At 30.9% G+C, this 22,499-nt stretch overlaps 1 protein-coding gene across 2 annotated transcripts in view; it reads right to left on the reverse strand.

Annotated features, from left to right (window-relative positions):
* Positions 1-1,303: 1,303 nt before the first annotated feature.
* LOC116428532 (globin-1) overlaps positions 1,304-22,499 on the reverse strand; it is a 48,685-nt gene continuing 27,489 nt past the window's right edge. For both annotated transcript variants that reach the window (XM_031980256.2, XM_031980255.2), the window contains exons 3-4: positions 14,972-15,203; positions 1,304-13,190 (exon numbers count right to left, since the gene is read on the reverse strand). In XM_031980256.2, the coding sequence (XP_031836116.1) occupies positions 13,005-13,190; positions 14,972-15,203 (418 nt within the window). In that variant the 3' untranslated portion in view covers positions 1,304-13,004. The remainder of the gene's footprint in view (positions 13,191-14,971; positions 15,204-22,499) is intronic.

Genomic DNA, 22,499 nt, shown 5'->3' on the forward strand with positions numbered 1-22,499 from the left:
GTAATTTAGTGTATGTACTTACATATATGTGTTAAGTCATAAAAGTATATGAGCTAATCATATAATTTTTTATTACAAGTATGTATATTAAATTCTTTTTTGAAGCTAAAAAATGTCTCATAGTATACATATAATGATTACCGAAAATAATATTTTTTTGGTTATTTAACACTTCCTACTTTATATTACGTACAATCAGGATATTTGTAATATCTGTTAAAAAATTTAAGTTACAAAGTAATGCTTAGATGACGCGATGCTATTAAAAATAAATTCATTCAAAAAATTATGTAGCTTCCAATTATGTACGAATTCGAACGCTGTGAAGCGCGCACTTCAAATCGTAGTTGGCGTTTTACCCGATGTTTATTTTTATCTCATTTGATTTTGGCTACAATGAAATCTCTTTAAAGTTTTCGCTCTCGTCACATTATCTTAGCTACCTATCGATTTCCATTTTATAAACAGAAATTAATTTTTCCTTTTCCTTTTTTAATTATCCTTGTGTAAATACAATACTACTCGAAATAAAATGTACTTTACGTAAATAGAAACTGAGAAGTTCTTTAACATTTTGTAAGTTGAGGCTGTGTTAGCGCCGACAGTTGGCAATTGAATAATTGAAAATTGAAAATTCGTCTTTCAAGGAGTATTGTTAAAATTATATATATATTACTATAGCTATTGTATTATATTATTGTATGTATTGACAACGGATGGGAGAAACTTTAAGAGATGATTCTCTATGATAATATAAGACGAAAATCAAGATTAAAAATATTGCGTATTGAGTTTTATATATTGGTTGCAGCGTACAGAAGCAAAGGCATTGGTAGAGAAATAATGTTTATCTAACCTGGTAAATCTTCGTTAATTTTAATATAAAATACTTTTATTATTTTTAAGTAGAAACTAAGTAGCAAACTACGTTGTTTGTTTTGTTTGTATTAAACGGGTTTCTTGACTGGAAATACAAGTAGGATAGTTAAAATGCTATAAAAATATAAAAATGTGATGTGCATTTAAAACTGATGACAGATGAAAATAAAAATTCCTTTCATTTTAGTAAGACATGAAATAAGTTTAACGCGTTTAAGGTGCTTGTTGACTACATTAAAAAAAAATTCAGGAAGACATTAATTTAACCGTGCGAAATGTGTTAACTTATGAAATTACATTAAATTTAAACAGATTTTATGCTGAAAGAGATTTATCATTTATTTTTCAATTTTATTATTTACTTTCAGAAAATGCAAACATATCGTTCAGAATGTTCTTCTGTGGGTATTGTTCGTTTAATTATTTTGTTAAGGAACTTTTAGGTCTCCCAAAATTTTTAAAATTTCACTATTATATTATTATTACAATATTGTCTTCGAGCTTGCAATAATAGCCGAAACTCTTTTCAGGCTTATTCCATATTTCCAAGAATATCACACAAGCTACTATTTGTTTGTGAAAAGTATATTAAGACGTTATTATTAACAATGAGATGCAAAATATTATACAAATTTGTTTACTATAATATCAAAAGGTATAATCCAATAGCGTGTTATAAAAGTACCTTGTACAATAAGGTTACAAAATCGTTTGTTATATATATAACACTGTGCTGTTATTCAGAGTAGACGCTATTTAATTGTATTTTAAAAAATGTTACTACTGACCTGAGTTGCGTGCGCCGCTATCAGTGGATTGTCATAGATCAAACAGATTTTTTCAAAACTGCAATTCCGTCGCCCTTGATTTTCGTCTTACTTTGATGTTATATATAATTGCGTAAATTAATTTTAAGGCGATCATAACATCCATATGAATGTACTGTATATTAAATGAAATAAAACTGTTACTTTATATTATACCCTCATCTTTAATATACATTGGATCATAAAAATTGCCCTTTTTTTTAAACACGCAAAGTTTGTTCTTCCATTGTTATGAATTCTATATAATTTTATCATACTATATGATACTTTTTAACAATTACATAAAATATTCATACAAGTAGAATCCTGAGGAAGAAAGGGACAATACGGATGAAATTGAAATCCGTAACTTTAAAAATCATCGACAGTCATGTTTTAACTATTATATTATGATGATGATTTCCTAATTTTTCTTACTCTTTTAACACTTTTTCAGTTTTCAAGATTCTCTAATTTCGGATATATTCATTTGAAGATTGTAATTCATAATTTGCAATTAAAATGAAGTTTTAGAATACTACTTGCTACACTTTGCCCTCTCGCCTTTGCTTTTTATACGACGTAAGATATTTTTATTTTCTGAATATAGAGTCATAGAAGTAAAAAGTTTCAGTGTTCCATTGCTAATAGTGACGAAAAGAAATCTCTTGAATTTCATGAATATTTAACGTATAAGGTATGACATACTTAACCTACAACAAGGAATAGTGTTACGGTTATTATTAATCGACTACAATTCACCAAACAGACGTCGATAAAATATATTAAAGGGGATAAAAACACTTTTGTAATTTTTATATATGTATATATATATATATATTTCTTTCTTTTAATATATACATATACATATACGTATACATTTTCGAATGTAATATTCCATCGGATATAATAATACATTTGGCCTGTGTAGAACAAACAGACAGATAATGCAACGTTCGCATAATTGTAAAGTATACTATAAATTAATGTATACAATGTACATATATTTCTCGTGTGCTTTCTGTGTTCGGTGGAAACTTTCGATTAAATAGGTTCTTCATCTTTTTTTTTTATTTGTTTCTTGCGCAAAAGGAAGGTACAACACGTTTTGTGCATTTTGTTCTCTTATACGAAACTCCATTTTCTTTGTCCCATCGTGGCTAAGGTTTGTCTCACACGAGACGGTTACGGTAAGAATTCTTTTACTCTGTAAATTTGTACGTAAAGCAAGCACTATAACGGAGATTAACAAGGAACCTTGTAACAGCGACCCGATGTTACGAAGTCTTGTGAAACAAATATAAATTGAAAATTATGTAGGCACTCGATCTTTTTATATGTAATTTCAGCTTCGCGTCACGGAAGTATATTAATGTATAAAAATTTTATTAGTGATTTAGGAGAGAGCAAGAGAGAGAGAGAGAGAGAGAGAGAGAGAGAGAAAGAGAGAGAGAGAAAGAGAGAGAGAGAGAGAAGGAGAGTGGGGGAGAGACAGAGAGAGACAGAGTGAAAAGGAGAGAGAAAGAGAGAGAGACAGAGAGAGACAGAGTGAGAAGGAGAGAGAAAGAGAGAGAGAGAGAGAGGAGTTTATTTCGGAAGAGAAATGTTTCCAAGGAAATTTCAACTATTGTGTGTCGAGCAAATAGTTCCTTACCATACACATCCAATGTGCTGTGTGCACAATTTCACGTTTCAGCGGACTTTCTAGAAACTTTATAAAAATCCGCGATCATTCTGTATAACAACGATTTCATACAGGTTTTTTTTTGTTCTTTTTTAATACTCATTTCATGCAACATTTATTACAGCGCCATCGTGATTCGTTATTAAATTGAAATTTCTTGAACGTGACGCCTTAATGTGTCGTCCTCTGTATTACACTTCAAAAGAACAGTGAAAATTCTCTTAAAGATTTCTACGCTATGCAAGTTGTTCGCAGACGATTCACGTAAATTTATGAAACTGGTAGCGCGTGAAGAATAATAGAAGAATGGCCAGGGTAATAGAATAGAATTTCGTGTCTCGTAATGCATTTGCATCTCCATTTGAAATACCTTCGTATTTTTTCTTCATTTCGAAATGTTACATTTGGCATACTGTTAAAACCATTTGAAATATTGTCTTTGGATTACAGATTTCCACAAAGAATGATCTACATTAACAATAGAACTACCAGACAGGTCAAAATGATCTTAATTTCTTCTATTCGTAATTATTGGAAAAATAACACGTTTCTCTAAGAAATTACCAAAGCAATTGGTTCAGGAATACGCAAACAGAACTGTAAATTAATAGAAATCTCAATAGATGTACTCTTAGAGTTTCTATAGAAAAAATTTTAAAAAGTCAATTTGACTACTTGGTAGTTTTAGTGTTAAAAATATTGTTTCGAGAACGTCGCACGCTTCGAATACGTAGCTTCTTTATCTTTAGCGTCCTTTCTTGTTACAGTTTTATTATTTCAACGAGTAAAAAATGTTTTAACAAAGGGAAACGTATGGAAAATGAATGTAGTTGTTCCATGTGCGTGAAAGTTTTTTCTAACGTACTTTGTCGAACTGCGAAGGCGCTGTATTTTTACCTAACTTGTCGATCAATCTTACTTCTGGTTAAGAAGTGTCTGTTCACATTGTACACGATTGTAAACGCATCGGTTATGATCTATGATCGATCTGTCGTATTTCAAACTTTGATGAGCTTCGTACAATGCGAAGTGATTACATATATTAAAAATACGAGAAGTTACCTTCAGGTTACGTGAGTATACTTCATCCATGAGTTTCCTTCTGCCAATTGTACGCTACTATGTAAATAGAAATGATCTATGTGTTTGCAGTGAAACGATCGTGTATAATGCGAAAGACACGTTACATATTCATTTTCTCCCTTATCATTGAACACGTACTTTCTCTCTGAGGTAATATGTTTGTCGTTCTCTATGCTCATTGATCAAGGATAAATAACTTTCATTTTACAATGAACCGTGTTATACATTTATCGTTCTTACATTTTTCACCTGGAAACTAGGCCTGTCTGACACATTTGTATTATTGCTAGTATATTGTTGCAATGAAATACCCACAAATGTTCATAATTAAATTCAATGCGGAGAACGAAACTGTGTGTATGCTATAATACGAAACAGATCCAACGTCTTTAATATGATAAGTTTGAATATATAAATAATAACATGGATAACGATTAAATTTTCTTTATAATGCTTATTTATGCTTACATCAGATCAATCAAAATGTAGGTAAAATAATTATCCTGCGTTATGTATATTTCTTACGAGAATAGGTTAAAAAATTGCCTCTTCAATTAAATTGTTATCTCTTATTTGAATGAATTTTTACATCCTTGTCATCATATTTTGGATAAATATTCCTATCGTTTCTTGCTTTGTAATAGGTGTTATGAAATATATTGCATAAATTTTCAGTTTCTAAATAAATAGCCATTTCTAGTATCCTCCTTTATCAGTAAGTTACGAGGCAGTTCGCACAATAGTTTACCAAACAATATTATATGTTACAGTGTCCACGATAATTTGAATTAACATTTAGATGAAAACATATGTAACTGTTCCCAGTTATCTTTCATTTGTATTTTATAAACATAAAGTTCAATACGAATCGGGGTGAACGCATGATTCTACGGGTTCATTGTGATCATCTGCAGACGGAAATTAGAATTCTTTTAATCGACAGTGATTTGGCATCCTCATCGACGAGCAATTCAATGAAATTGACCTCAGAGAGAAACGAAGATAGATACATACGGCGAGGAAGATACAGAAACAAAGGGGTCCTACATTGTAAGAACCTCCTAGGAAATTGACATTGCGCAAAGGGATAGACCCTAACGATCGCATATTTTCTTTCTTAGTCACGAGTAAAAATCTATATAATTATCTTTTGACGGTCAAAGACGACGTGCATTCGTAACATCTTTTTGATTATACATTATAAAAGTGTGTGGATAATTATCTGATCGATGAATTTCATAAGTATCTTTTAGTTGTTTCTTGGTAACGTAACGAATTTATTATTTGGTACTCGTAGAAGTCGCAAAATCAAAATAATTTGAAACCTATTTCGTATTACATTCTACGAATTTTGGAATATCGTTATTTTATTATACACAATTTTCCTTTACGTAATTCTTCTATACACAAATGAAATTTACATAATGCAAAAATAAATAATGTAAGATTTACAAAAAAATATTCTACGATTTTAATGTTTCTAATGAACATTCAATTTTTTCTCCTATGACTGTTCGCTGATGTCTATTCACTTTGAATGTGGTTATTTTTAAAATAGCATTTTAATTCTCGTATTCACAGATTGTTATTTACAACTATATAATTATAAATCATTTTTACAAATCTTAAGGTGACGGTGTAACTTAAAGGTAACTTATTAACTTATTCCATAGAATTTATTTTTATACTGCATTGTGATCGTGATATTATCAAGCGGAAATACATATAAATGTTGCGTTAGTAGCCAGCAACTAAATGGTAGACAACAGATTGATAGCAGTATTTTGCCGGATTTTTTAATACAGAACCTAGTACAGTATAATATATTAACGTAAACTTCATGTAAAGTATTTTAAACAGTTCTCGTTACAGCTTTTGTTCATATTTTTTGTATATTTATTTTAATCTGTTAAAATTGGATTGTTGTAGTCTTACATACGTTTGAAAAGTATTATTAGATGTAGTTAGTATATATAGCAGTGTTGGTCAAAAGAATGATTGAAATTAATATTGCTATCAGCTTCTTCATCATTTACAATGTTGCACGCTTAATGGTCGCAAATTCAAAATTTTATTAACTACTTTCTTTTTCCATTTTCTTAAACTGCATCTCAATTTTGAATTGGTGAAGAAATAGTTTAGGAAACATTAAATGATTTACCTTAAGTTTCTGTAAGTTTATTTTCTGATTCTGTAAAATTAATTTCAACAAATGGAAATATAGTAACCCAGTTAAAAATGCGACCATTATGCGGGCTCTATTGTATACAGAGTGTCTAATTGCAGGTGGTCATTCCAAATTGAAAATATAACTAAAGATCAGATTAAAATTAAAATTAAAATTATAGCTGAAAATATTCTGTAATTATATTGGAAAACAAATATTTCCTGTTGATTACAGTCTGTCTTAATAAATAAAACTTTATTTGCAAAAATTGGATAACATCGAAAATATTATAATGTGCAAGCAGTAATTGTTTTCTATATAGAGTATTCAGAGATTTCAATAGTTTTATTCCTCAACGCATTTTCATATCGTCTTTTAAAGTTTGCTATACTTCCACAAATAAAATATCTAATTAAAATAATAAAAATTATTGTCCCACCCTGTACATATGAGGTTCGCAAGTCTAATTTTCATGCGCACTCCTTTAAATTCGATTGAAACATACATTTTCTTTTGACCACCACTAGAATTTCCAATATATGAATTGGTCCATTTCTGAGTAGAATTTGTTTACTTGTACGTAAATCTTTGTCGATAATTCTGTTTGTCATTTGGCGGACATGAAATCATTTGTACGGATTTGCCTCCAATAAACACTGCACTCACTGAGAAATCAATGTCCTTCTTATTAATAATCTTCTTCGCATACGTGCTATTGCATCCTGTCACGCTTGTAAGCGGCCTAATGGATTCTGTACTTTGTGAGAATACAGGTTATCGATTTCTTTGTTAGCTGTTGCGGCACTTTCCAATATTGCTCCCTTGCAACGAGGCAACTTTGAAACGCTTCGCAACACACGAATTAACGTCGAGTGTATGGTCGTGGCAGATACAGCGATACCTGCACACCGATTTTTGTGGGAGAACCTGTACACATAGTGGCACACACACACCTTCTAACGAATATTGAACTTTTAATTATTATAGTTCACGTCGTCCGCGACAAACAAATGCAACGTCGGTATGTCTAACACATTCACGTTGGGATATGTTTCTATGTGTTCAATCATAGATCATAATAAGAACAATAGTTGCAAAAATAATGTTAAAGTGCATTCTTTTGTCACGTTTATAGTTTTCTGACTACAGTTGCTAATTTTGGGTAAATTTTAATAAGCAATTTGATAAATAATTTACTTATTAACATTGGTTTCCTTTAATGTTATAAATTAGCTGTGTACCACCGGTGGTACACGCCGGCGTGAACATGTTAAGTCATTTTGTAAACTATACAATTTCATGGAACGAAACAATTAGGTCTACTAGATAGTCCTGCTCGTTTTTTAATTAAAAGAAAATAATACATCTTCACTACATTTATTAACCCTTTGCGAGCCTAAGAAATATGCTTTACACAACACTATTACCGTTTTAGTTGTATAAAATAAAAATAATTGAAATATAAAATTATAAATTATAAATAAAAGTTAAAATATTGAAAGATTTATCATTAAAATAATTTTTGTAAAACAAAGATCTATTATTGTATTAAATATGTCTAAAATTTAAAAACAAGTCATAAACTTCGTTTCTACATACGATTGCAAAGGGTTAATATTTACAATATAATTGTTGCTAATGACCTTTTTCCAGCGTGGTAAATTGTGGATTCCATTTCTGTAGAATGACTCATCTTTGGAAAATTGAGATGACATTATTCGACAGAACTTTCCGGTAAACTTACTAATTAGTTAAGCATTAATTTTTTCGTTAAAGACCACTTCATATGCTTTGGGATCAGCTATTAAAAAGAAAACGATGCATCAAAATTTAATAATTTAGTTTCGGTATAAAGATCACAATAAGCTGCCCTAGATACGCGACTTACGTAATCCAACCATCTCATGCATAAAAACACCAGACTGCATTGAATGGTTCGAGGTAATCGCTATTCTGCTATCAACCATTGAGCGCGTATTGAATGCCTGAAATGCATCTGAAATTGATCGAACGAAATTGAGTTAACTCCGAGTATCAGCGATTTCATCTTAAATTGCTTGATTTTCCGATATTTTAGGTATTGTTATTTTTGAACATTGACTTATTTATGAGTGGCCTCTAGGAATTAGTTCGAGAAAGCATTGAACATTGCAGTTTCGACAAGTTGAATGACAGTGCTGCATTAACATCTTTGATATGTTATGTCAGAGTGCTATTTAATACTTCGGACATGTCGCTTTAGACAATTTCATATTTTTCCCAATATATTATATTCCTTGGTCTACAATATTATTTTTGTTATCGTGACAACATTGTGTTAAATTTAATAAATTCAAGGTAAGGTTCAATCTGCTATCTCATTGTTACAATAATTTTCAGCTATGTCAATTCGTCACAGTTGTATTAATTCATATATCTCCATTTAATCGATGGAATTTGATTACGTTTTTATTGTTAATTGTGAATTTTTCTATAAGAAAATTTATTTTCCCTTGCTTTTACTACATCTGATTATTTTTCATTAATAATTAATTTTTGGTTTCGTGTATAACAATGATTCTGTCGACGCTGAACTAAGTTACTTCGCTATTTTACATGTTTCACAAGTTGTTCTAAGCTTTTATGCGTTACAGAATAAATTACATTTTCTTGAAAATAACCATAGTTCGTTAATAGTTATCAGAATCCTAATCATTTCTGTTTCGAAGCAGAGAGAATATTTTTGAAAATCTTCTTGTGACAGTATGTGATGTAGTAACATTCTTAATTTTCAGAATTGATATTAAATATGATCTAATAAAGTAAAATGTTTTCGAGGAGATTAAAAACGACTGATAATTTAAAATAATAATAAACATAGATTTGTGATTCGTGTGAATATAAAATGTTGTACCTATATTGTTTACTTACTCTCTAGATTTAAGTTCATAGGTTCTTCATAGTTCAAGTGATTTTTTCAAGGATGCTTTCTTATCAAGACGTAAATTTTTTATGTCGTATTAACATTTCAAAATATAATATAAAAAGATTATTATAAAAAGTAAAATTAAGAAATTTTCATTGCAGAATTTTATGAAATAGTGAGATAGACAGCAAATATTATTTTTACGTCAATAGGAATTTGAAACACATATAAAGGAGTTATTTCCAGAATATATAAAAAACAATAATTTTTCTCAGACGAATAGAAAACAAATTAATTTCGTTAAGTAGATAGTAGTAAAGAGGCAAAATGACAATGGTTATGAATAGTAAAATTAATTAAGAATGCTGCTAATAATTTTAATGTCTCTGCTTCAAAATAGAATGGAGGCACGAGGTATTATTTCGAAATGGGACATATAATGGCGACCTGTAACTCCATTTTGCACAATCCTTGAATACATTGTTTTTATTCAATTTGATGTTTTGCTGGTTATTAGCGCTGGCAATTTAATATCAAGGCAGAACTGTACATTTGAGATGAGGATGGCACATTACAATCTCTATAAATATATTATTAATTAAACATACCATTGTTTGTTGTAACAACAAAATACATAACAGCAAAAAACTGAAAAAAATGGTAAACCATTCAAATAATCCGAAGTTTTATAGACTTACCGTATAAGTACATTATTATTTAATCTTATTTTTTACATGAAAGGCATACATTTCCTAAAATTCTCAGTGTTTCTACATTCATTTAGATGTATTGAAAATAAACGTACAGCAATTGCATTCTGTTATTATAAAGTCGATTTGTATACTTACGTTTATTGTAATTTATATTCTGTGTACATTTTGTATGTTTCCATTGCTACAAAAAATTATCTCTCTGTTCGCAATATTTTTAAATTATAAAAGAATGACTTGATCCTTTCAATGTTATCGAGATGACGATAATTAATGGATCTTAATTAAGAAACCGAAAACTGCTGTTACAAAATAACATACAAAAGTACTTGAGAATGTCAAAGTAACAAACGGTACACAATAAAAATGAAATTCTACCTACTTATGTTATTCATTCGACAGCATCGTATCTAATGCAAATGATGAACAGAAGTATGTACAAGCAGTGTTCAATGAAAATATTGTAAAATAATTATTGTTGGCAGTTGTTTGAAACAATTCACAGTATCTGTATATTGTGATTATTCGTTTAGCTTTCGTAATCCATATCGTAATGAAGACAGTAACAAATTAAATGTTTATTTCTGTTAGCTTGCTCCCCTGTACCTTGCCTGTGGTGAGTACTTCTTGTTTCGAACAAATTATCAGGAGGATGATTTAAGATTACACATATGGCAAATGGTGGACATGATTCTACAAAGATGTTCATTAATCAGTAGAAAGTGATTATACAGTATTCTTTAAAAAAATCTCTAACCTTCTGCCTTCGAATGTCTCAAATGTATTCGCCATTGAGTAAAGACATAATCGTATTCGAGATTCGAAGAAAGTAATCACTTTAAATGGTAATACAATTCTTCTATAATAAAAATTGAATAACATTATCACAAATATTAACGGGAAATATATCGAACCAACAGATTCAGAATAAAATTGTCTCACAAATCTTTCAATGTCTCACGACACAATATATCAAACTCTTCAAATATTTTGTATTCCCAATAAAAAATGATTATACTAAACTATATTTCAATGAAACGAGTAAATAGTAAGATTTTTGAAAACCAAAACAGTCGAGTTCCATTCTATGAAACTCTTCTTATTTTCTTCACACCGGTCACGTGATACTATAATGATATAATCTATAGCCACTGTTCAATCGGTATTTACGAAATTATGAACGAAGTAAAATATATATATTACTGTATTCAACTATGGCTTAACGTTATCCAAATATCATGGCGTTTGGTCTCGTTTTCTCTACGAAAATCTTACTAATTCCTCCATGATCGTTTTATCAAAATATAGTCAGAAACATCGAATGTTTTCGCATGACACACTGACACGACGTTTCGCGTCTCTTCGAAGTCTCAGGAACTGTCCGACGTGTTCGTCTCTATTTCGCTCGCTTTTGGCTGTCTAATTTTCTATCATTATCGTAAGAGCTGGGATTCCTGTAAAAAATCTTTCGGTTAAACTTTACTTCGAGGCACCATTTTGTTTTCAAACATTTTTCGCATGTATCGACAGTACTTGACGAAGAAAGATTAAATTTTAAGTTTCGGGTTTAGGGATTCATTAGTTCACAAGTTATACATATATAAAGTTAATTAACAAATATGCGTGTACAATGGTATAGACAACATCGATTTTGATGCTTTTGAAATATATTATCAAGGTCAACATTTTGAACAATTTTCTCTTTTGAAAATAAACTGGTGCAACATCATCTGAACCAGTGCTGCCTACTTCATTGGCCACGCAAAACTTGCAACAATAATAACAATCACTTCAAAGATATACTATTTTATACATTTTACATATTCTTTAGATTAAAACAACACCGGTAATAATGAAGAAAAATACGTTCTATAATAATTATTTAATTTTCTATTTAACGGGAAACTTTCAAAATCAATGTACAGCATCAGTTTCCTCTACTTTTTGTTTTATGGAGTTAACCGATTTAACTAATGAGTGGTTCATATATGTGTATTTGTTAATTAACTTTATATACGTATAATCTATAAGCTAATAAATTTCTAAACCTGAAACTCAAAATTTAGTCTTTATTCATCGAGTGCCACCAATATATATATAAGAAAAATTAAAGAAAAATGGTGTCCCAAAAAAAAGTTTCGCCAATGTTGCCATTATAATAGTTTTATAATAGTATAATGCCATTCAAACGATACCATATAATACCAATTAAAACCATTATAATAGTCTCACCGCCCCCGAAATCGTCGACCGGAGATTCGGACGGAATTATTAGAGATTTTTCGAAGGAATACTGTAATCGTAGCGACGCCGCACTATTTGTCGTCTTTGACCGTCAACAGAGCTCACGATCCGCTTCGCCGCCCGGCGCGGGGCGAAACGGTCAAGTGTGTGATACAGCAATCATAGTCACTTTTTCCTGTATAATTTCCCATAACCGAGACCCGCTCGAAGGAAAAAGATTTCAAATCTAAACCACCGACGAAGCGTCGTTCCGCGCTTTTGTAAAAAAGAACGTTATTCGACACGAATACATTATGTATTATTATAATTCGTCTTTCGTCTTGCGACCTGTCAAATGTCCGTTCACGCAGCTTACATTGCACGCCATGTAGAAACGAAGAGACTTTTTAATGAACGAACGATCGCGCGATCGAATGGTCGAGTCGTTCTTGTCGGTAGGACCGATCCCGTCTATCGGGAACGGAGTCCTGAAAGGCTGGACCGATCAGGAACTGTCTTGTCCGAACAATAAAGTTTTTGCGGCTCCTCATGACACAGACGACTCGGATTTACTGCTGTCGATTTGTGCTTTGTCCTTTTTTGCCTTGTTGAAGCCCTCTATCAGTGTTTCGATAATGAATTTGATTGTTAGTTTGTAGATGCTCTCCACGTTCTCGGAGTATCGGTCCTCCAACGTTCGCTCCACGGCCTCTAGGAACGGCTTCTCTATTTTCTGGAAAGAGAATTAAGTTCGTGACGACTTTTGGAAAGTGTCCCTGCGTAGGTGGTGTTGTAGCTTTGATATATGTTCAGGGATTGAAAAGATTTCGAAAATAACTGCTTGAAATTGTTATATATCAATTTTGACTGAAACAGTTATGGAGAATCGAAATGAAGAACCGAAAAATAACAGTTATAAAACCGTTTCAGAATCGATATAATATCGATGACTGTTTCAAGAATCGAAACTGACATAACTATTTTCAATCTCTCTATATCTCTGATTCTCGATACAAATTGTTTATTATAATTAATAAATATGCGTAATGTGTTACTATTAATCCTTCGTACTGCAGAAGTCTTTCCCTGGAAATACTCAACATTTTCTAAAGATACAAACGACATTTTCTGAAACTAACTTGAGAAATCACACATAAATTGAGGACCAAAACTATTTTATTTCAATATTTCACATATTGATGCACTACACAAAGTTTCATATTAAATATCAAACTTTACGATTTTGCTGTGACAAATCAATTGATGACTGAGAGGCGCCTTTGGAGTGCAAAGGGTTAACAGTAATTTCAGTCATGTTTAATTAAAAATACTCAGATCGACGTCGTGTTTGAGTTTATTTTTATCAGGAGGACAAGAGCGACCCATTGAAAAGCTTTACGTGAAAATGTATCGAAGGATGTAAAAGTTCAAATTTCTGTCGGTATGTCACTTATTTTGCGCCCTTACATTGTTCCTCGGTTCTCGATCACGAAGAGTTTTGAAGTGTCAGTCAATCGTGAAAACGATAGACGGCCTCCGCAGTTAAGGGGTTCATTTGCGGGTTACACTCCGGATAAACGCGTCTCACGATCGGCCAAACATGAACCTCACAACACTCAAGCGATTTAATGGAATATTCGCGTGCCTATTAGCGAACCCATGTGTTTTCATTTTTATGCTATAAATACTCGAAACGCTAATCATCGATTTTAATAACATTGGAGATTTCTATGCCTAAACTGATCTATTGTACTTGTAATCCTATTTCATAGAATCCATTGCATTACTTATCTAAGTTTCGTTATCTTATTGTTTTCGATATAGATTTATTATATATAAAAAGTAGTCTAAACATTTGTGATGATATTTGGTACTGTGTTGTTGCTAATGGAACGTAATAATAGTAATTAATTGCCTATCTCAAAAGCTCTTGATCAGTACAGAATAAGCATTTTGTTACATTCTTTGTATAAATAAATTCTTTATTGTTAAATCAGAAGGTACGAGTTCCAAGAAATTATAATTTTCGTACATCTTCCTCTGCTTTGAAAGAATATCAACAGATTGTACATAGTTTAAAAATTGAAATACATCTAATATGTAAGTGTATAACTTAGAAAACGCAGCATATTACTTCATGTATGGTTAGTATAGTAGCTATTAATTAATCTTCAATACTTTTAATAAAATATCTTTAACGCTTCGAATCTATATAAAATAATATTTGCGTCAAAAGAGGTGAGATATTGTCGACATTTTTCTATTAAGAAATTGTTTACGTTTCATTAAATTTATATTCTAAATTAATTACTCCAATGGAAGATGATATAGTGTTGATCTGAAGTATGTACAGATTACATCAACAAATTAAACTTGTGCGTGACATTTTTCGAAAATTCTTTTTACCTGGACTCCCAATTAATTTAATAGAATTCGTTTTCATCACAAACGATACGGTAAATTGTTTCACCGTTTTGTCAACATAAAGGCGAAGATACTTTTCCAGATACTCACCCAAAAATATTGTGGATCGAAGCCAGGAATCTTTGTGTGCGTGGCTCCGACTTGGTGAAGACAGGTCAAGAAGGCGTCCATATCGTCAAGGGCTTTGATACCGTCTTCGATGGCAGACATAACTTTCCCTGCGTGCTCCGCCAATTCCATGCTATTGGTTTGTTGTTCTTTCGTCTTCAATTCGCGAAATTGTGTGAACATATTTAACAATTCTTCGTTTTCCTCGAACAGCCTATGAATACATGAAAATTAATGGGTAAAATAGTATTTAATTGACGGATTGATAGAGCATGTTGCACAAGGTGTTTCCAAAATCGTGATGTTATCGGGAATAAAATTATTCTATATGAAAAATTGAATGAGAAACGCAAAATAACATTATTTATGGTAATTTACTTTCAAGATAATCACCTTTGAAATCGACGCGTGTACGCAGTAGGAATCGCCTGAACTGTCTGATCATGACTTACTATTTCCACTTATTCCGATATAAACCGTTTATCTCGGAGATGAAGTCTTCTATAGGAAAATTTTATTCTGTACTTTCGATTCACTTTTTCATGTAGATTTACTCTATGTCTGAGTGTAGTAACTGATTGTAAAAACACCTTGTGCAATGTTTAAAATTTAATGATATTTTTATTTATGCTGTAAGTATTTGCGATTTTTTAAGGAAAGTAACTAATATGATGATTCTGACAAAGGAAGAACGTTTTATATTACGTTGTTTAATATGTTAAGATATTAATGTATTAAAATATGGTGATTAACAAGAGAATGATTAAGCAATTATTACACTGTCTTTCGATTGTCGGCTTTGATTTCGATTTTATTGAAGCTAATTGTATTCTTATGGTACAGGGGTAAAGATGTAGAGATTGCGTATATGATAAAGAATATTATTGTATATTAATAGAAGAAGAGGTCGTGAATTAATTAAGCTCTATGTAGAAGACTGAAGAGAATATTACACTAAGGAACTGATTGAGCTTCTTTGAAGGGCTAAGAGGGTTAAGAGGACTTGACTATGTTTTATGAGATAATGATAATCGTAGCCCACTTTAAACAGAGGAGTTTTAGCTTGAGATATATGATAAAGCATCTCATAAATATTTCTTCCCTTGCGAAATAGAAGAAAATGTATATAGTAATAATTATTGCATAATGAAGCGGATTCACTTTAACGTTACATTTGAAACATTTAACATTTAACAATAATATTAGAAAACCACGAATTTTTAATATATTATTCACACAAACGATTTTCAATATTAATCTTCAATGAAGTTGACGTACGATTAAAATAAACAATTTTTTGTCTACGAACTCTCGTTTTAAGGGAAAAAATGAAAAATATACGTAAAATTCGTTTCCTCAGAAAAATCTTGCCTATACATTTCACTACGGTGGTTCTCTATGTGGATTTATGTAGTATGTCTTTGTGTTAGTGTATTGTATTATAAATTCGATTTATTTCCTTTAATGTTCGTCTGTCGAATTTTAGTATTAAAAATAATTTGGTACTCTGATGTATCATCTTATTTCCAAACGTAGCTGTTACAACATACTAAAGCACTTCTTGTACTTTGTAAAAATATATTTATCGTTAGTTATGGTTAATCATAGCAAGAAATAATAATAGTCATTTAAAAATAAATCTTTACATTAATGGGATCGATATATTCATTGATGCATTTAGCTTTTGCCAACATAGTATTAAAAGACAAAGTATTTATGTCTACAATATTTCTTCGAAAATTACAAATTTGTAATTTTCTTGATTTTCGAGAATCACTAGATGTATGGAACTTCGAATCGTTGCGCAATTATCCATAAGAAAAGATAAATAAATTGTTTACGTATTTAAACAGAAATTATTCATTTATTCATTTAAATGCGACATTTAAAATCATACTTTAAGTGCCGTTACAATTATAATTAAACATTTTTCAAATGTTACTTAAAACACCATGTTTAAAGTTACATTTCAAATACAATATTACTACAGTTAAAACCGATAACTTTTCAAATATTAGTTTCATTGATCTTATTACCAGAAGGAAGCCTACATTAATATATTAGAGATAAAGATATAACGCAAAATTTGAATAAAATTATTTTTCATTTCATTGTATTACACATTATAGTTAGAATTGAACGTTTTTCTAAAATTATTTTTATTGATCTTATTACCAGCAGGACGTCCACATGAATTTACTAGATATGAAGATATAAGGCAAAATTTAAATAAAATTGTTTTTAACTTCGTTGCATTGCATATCATTTATTCTTTCGAGTAAGATTTAACCAATTTCATTTAAGATGTCTGCCGGATCGTTAAGATTAAGAGGAAAATGAGAAACACTGCTATGCAGTATTTGTTTTTATCAGACTAGCTGGTCGTGTGCAACTACTTGGTAAAGTAGGTACCAAATTAGTTGGCCGGTCAAGGACTCTGAGAGGTAAATTCCATCATACTATCTCCCACCTTTGCGCTCTGCTTTTCTTCGCCTCCGCTCGACCTTATTGTTTGTCTTAAAATGAGTAAAAAAAGAAACAGAGGTATAAGGCTAAGGGTTTTTCTAAAGGAGACACTCACTAGATCGGGAATTCTTTCGGTACGTTGTTTTTATGTTCACTTTACTATTGCTGGAGATGAAAATGGGAAAATGTGTCATGGTTACTGAAGATACCGTGTGGTTTGTTTGCAAGCAGAGAATCTATTCGAATAAGAAAATAAATATTGAATGTGAGATACAAATGAAGAAAAAGATATTGTTAATTAAACAAACAAATAGGAGTTACATTCGTGTCATATGCTTTTATTGGCTTAAATTCAGTACTCTATACGGGATAAGATCGTTTAAGTTTAATATTTTATAATTTTTTATTATTTAATTTTTGTTTAATATTATATAAGTTTATATTATATTTAATAATATTTTATTCTTCCTATTTATAATATAATTGGTTTATGATATTAATTTAAATAAAAATTTTTATGGAACATAGATATCGTTATCTAAAAACATTACTTCATAGTAAACGTTAATATTATATCAATTAATTGTGTGTTTAACACTTGAATGCTTCTGATCGTAATATTTTCAGTAATTTTCATGTAGTTTACTACATAGTGATCTTTAACCTATTTCACTTGTTTATAGGAAAGTTTGAATATTAAATATTTTTAGTATTCCTTTCATTATTTACACAATTTTTTCATTTCATGATACAGGTTCATAAGATACAAGGGTGCATTAAATTAACAAAAAGTGATGTCAAGCCTTATAAAATGATTAATATCTAAAATTATATTTTGTTTCATTTGATTTTAAATGTAATCGTTCTTCATTCTGTAATTAATCAATTAAAGACAAGTAATAAAACTGATTTAAAGTTCTTAAATGTAAGTATTATATTTCTAATACGTAAGTATTATATTTCTAGCTTACAACAGTATCTTACTAAAATAATTTAAGAAATAAATTGTTTCAGGATCAATGTTTGCTAAGAACTCCGTATTAACGAAAAGTCAATAAATTTTATAACACCACTTTGGAATCACCCTATACATTCGAAGAATTCCGATGGCCGTAGCTACACCGCAAGAGGGGAAGTAATTTATGACGTCACTCACAGTTGGGGAAGTGGCACCAAGCAGTCAACTAATTAGGCGTCTACTTTAATGTGACGACAAAGAAGAATGTTGGCCTTGTAAGTAGATATATGCTCAATTATCTTCCACTTTATGAAATTTAATGCTTGAGGGTTAATTAATCAAATAAACGTAACATTAACAGGAAATACACGGAACGTCCTTAATCATATTACTATTTTTGAACGTACAGATAATATAATCAATTTAGATGATTACTGCAAGGTTTCCATATCTATCGTAACGTGCATATTTTTACACGTTACGTGATAATTAATTGCATCGTTGTCCTAACATATCTTTTTCCAAAAATACAATTCAATTTTTGAGAATACGAGCGACAACGCGTCTCAGCGCGATGGTCTGATGCTCTTTGTTCACGAGCACGCCGCATTCAAAGGGTTAAATTAAAAACGTAGACTATTTTCCATGAAAGTAATATTTCCTGCCGATTACAGACCACGCTCCCGTTGGCGACAGTCATCAAACCGAAAAACCGTTGCTTAAATCCTACGCGAGAGACCGAAAAGCATTTCAAAGGAGATCGAAGAGAACAGAGCGACGAACTGGCGACAATCGTTTAATGCAGGGGTGCACAACTATAATATTTTCATCTGCACCGGTACACTCGTCTCTCCATTTGCGCGGCAATGTCTTTACGCGATTTGAATTTAGCGATATCGAATAAAATGTACATCTGTTACGTGAAACGTCAGTATTTTTATCTTTTTGTTAACACGTTGACCGCGTCGGCGGTGAAATTTCTATTTCAAAACAATCACAAGAAGAAAACTGATGTCGAATCGAAATATTTACTCGCACAAGTAACTAAACAACAGTGTAACTTAAGATCTATGAGAGCAAATCAGTAATAATTAATTTTCATACCTTTTCCCTTTGTTATAAAAGAATAACTAATATTATATAAAAATTTTGTACGGTGCTCTAAATTCTCATGGTGGTCAACGTGTTAAGCTCTGTGAAATAAATATGTGTTTTTAAAACTTATACCAACTTTTTCCCAATATTTCCTTTTCCTTTGTACAGGTAGACGCTATTTACGCGATTTTCATTCGCGCATAACGAATCCACGTCGAACGGATACTCCGCGTAAATGGAGGGACGGGTATACCTTCTACACAATCATTACAATGGACTCATTGCAAATCTACAATCGGATCGCGGTTTCATAGGTAAGTTTTGTTCCGTTTGTGGGACTTCAGATTATTGGTTTCCTTCACAGCGAAGTTGGAGGAGGAAATACATAACGTGTATGTAAATCTTGAATATCACTGAGATATACCAATCATGTAATGTATCTACATATGTATCTACATATTTCCGTCTTATCGTCGATAGAGATCCTTGAAGCACTATTATTATTGACATTAAATTCAATGTTACTAACAACCATGAATTTTAGGTACTTTTAAAAGAGATCATTTTCAGAGAAACAGAAGCATATACCTCACAATTGAAGTGTTCCAAATGGAATAAAGAGAAATGTTTACCGTGAAGCGATTTCAATGGAATGATGGTATAAAAGTGGTAACAAATAAAACAAGTAAGACACCAGAAAAATTAATTAAAAGATGTATGATAGAATCAAAGAACGTGAAAGAATCAATCTAATTTAATGTACCATGCAAATTATAAATTAATTAAATTTTGAAGGAATCATTTGACAGTACATATACGAACATATGGAATTTATTAAAATGCATAGTAATAAATAAAATTTACACAGGAAGCTGCGTTATAACTATATAATGATAGTTCTTCATTAAAATTCAATCAATTTGAATCCGGAAACATATTTGTTCGTAATGCATGCGTCCTGTAAAACTTCTTCTCATCTTGTCAATTACAATAGATACGTTGCTATTACACAACATTTAATATTCATCTTCAAAGTAATACATAATTGTATTGCGTTCCTTTATTTCAATTTTCTCACGTTCCTTCAGTTCCAATTTGCATTTTATTTTCATCAGGCTTCCTCCCTCTTATTATTCATCCAGTTTCCTTTTACCCTTTTTATTTTTTATAATGCAATTTTTTCTTCTCGTCTCATCAGTCCTCTCGCATCCGCCTAGTTTCCTTTGCTTTACTTCAATTTCGTTCCGCCTTCACTATTTTCTACCTTATCTTTTTTTCTTCGGTTTTCATAATTCTTTCTGCCCCTCCTCCTTACTTCTTTTCATCCCTCGTCTGTTACTTGTAATAATAAATTTATTTCAGCTGCGACAGCAGACATCCTTCCCAGCTTTTAATTTTCTTTTCATTTTCAGTGTACAATTAACTTTACTTTAATTTTGTAAGTGTTGCACAGAATTATTATACAATCTTTTGCATACTAACAAAAATGTTGAAAATTTTTAATGTAGGATTTTTGAAGTAAAGTTTTACCTCGACATATTCTTAATTTAAAAATCATAAACAATCTTACGATTGCAATAACACGATTTTATCCTCTATCAGTACTATCAAAATAATGTGACAAATAGTTTGAGATAATTAGAAAAGTATTAAAATATTTGAAATTGTCACATTATTTTGATTAATTTCAAATATTTTAATACTTTTCTAATTATCTCAAACTATTTAATATTTTTAATTTTTCGAACCGTTTTAATATTTTCAATTTTTCGAACCGTTTTAATATTTTCAAATACCATAAAAGAATTGACTATTTCAATTCAAATAATAGTAGACTCCTTTCGCTTGTGCAGTGAACTCGTGCGAATCTTCAAATTCAATTTTAGAACCTCACTTGGAACTCGGCGCCATCAGCTTTTATAAAATCAGGATTGAAAAAGAAAAGGAAAAAGAGTACAAGAGGCAGGATTAAAAAAATGAAAAAAAGAACTTTATAAAAATCAATGCTTCCTGGTAGCAAAAATATTTTCCCTTGAGCACATTTTCATCTTACACTTAATAAATACGAGAAAGACAAGATTACGTTCAATACGCGTTTATTTGTAATAGTTTATTTAAATATAAAAAATTTATCTACGAACTATACATAATTAACTTAAATTTTGTGCGATTTTCTTGTAATCAATGAATCGAGGTCTGATTCCAATCATTATTTCACTAGTTTAATGAACGAAATGGGTATTAGCAGCAAGTTAAGTTTATGTTCTTGGTGTCAGATAAAATAAAATTATTTTTCAAAAACGTTCTTTGTGTTTAAATTTTTATTTACGAACCCATACGAACTTCTTTCGGTACCTAATATATGAACCGTTTTTTAAAGAATGGTACACGTTCATTTTTGGGAAAAAAATGAGGTAATTGTAATTTTAGTGAGATATAGATATCCTCCTTTCATATTCATAATCACACAATCAATGACATACGATATCCTCACGAATTAATCAAAAGAAGTTTAATTATAAAATGTTATTTCAACAATATTATCTTTGAAACTGAAACAAGTCCATTTGTAACCATAAGACCGCTTATTTTCTTGAATACACAAGTATTCAGAGGTTTACTCGTTCAATTGACTCTTTTGAATTGGAAGTTTGAAATGTTTAACAATTTATATCTTGGAAATGTTGGAGTGATCGGTTGTACTATTTTACAAAAGTACCATCCATATCCAAGCTTCGACTCGTCACCACGAGTTCCATTTCCGCTCGAAATTGAGTATTCCTGGACTTCGCTTATACGTCGTCATGCACGGCTTTCTCACAATCTGCTTTCCTGCAACTTTTGGAATCTCAGGACACTTACAGAACCTAGTGAGCCATCAAAATATTTCCTGAGCGAGCATCGAATCCGTAACATCCTTCGCATTCTTACCTTCTCGCGGAATAAAATGCACCGCGTGTTATTTTGATATGGTAATCTGTTACTGTAGTG

Source organism: Nomia melanderi, chromosome 1 (assembly GCF_051020985.1).
Source record: "Nomia melanderi isolate GNS246 chromosome 1, iyNomMela1, whole genome shotgun sequence".
Lineage (NCBI taxonomy): Eukaryota > Metazoa > Arthropoda > Insecta > Hymenoptera > Halictidae > Nomia > Nomia melanderi.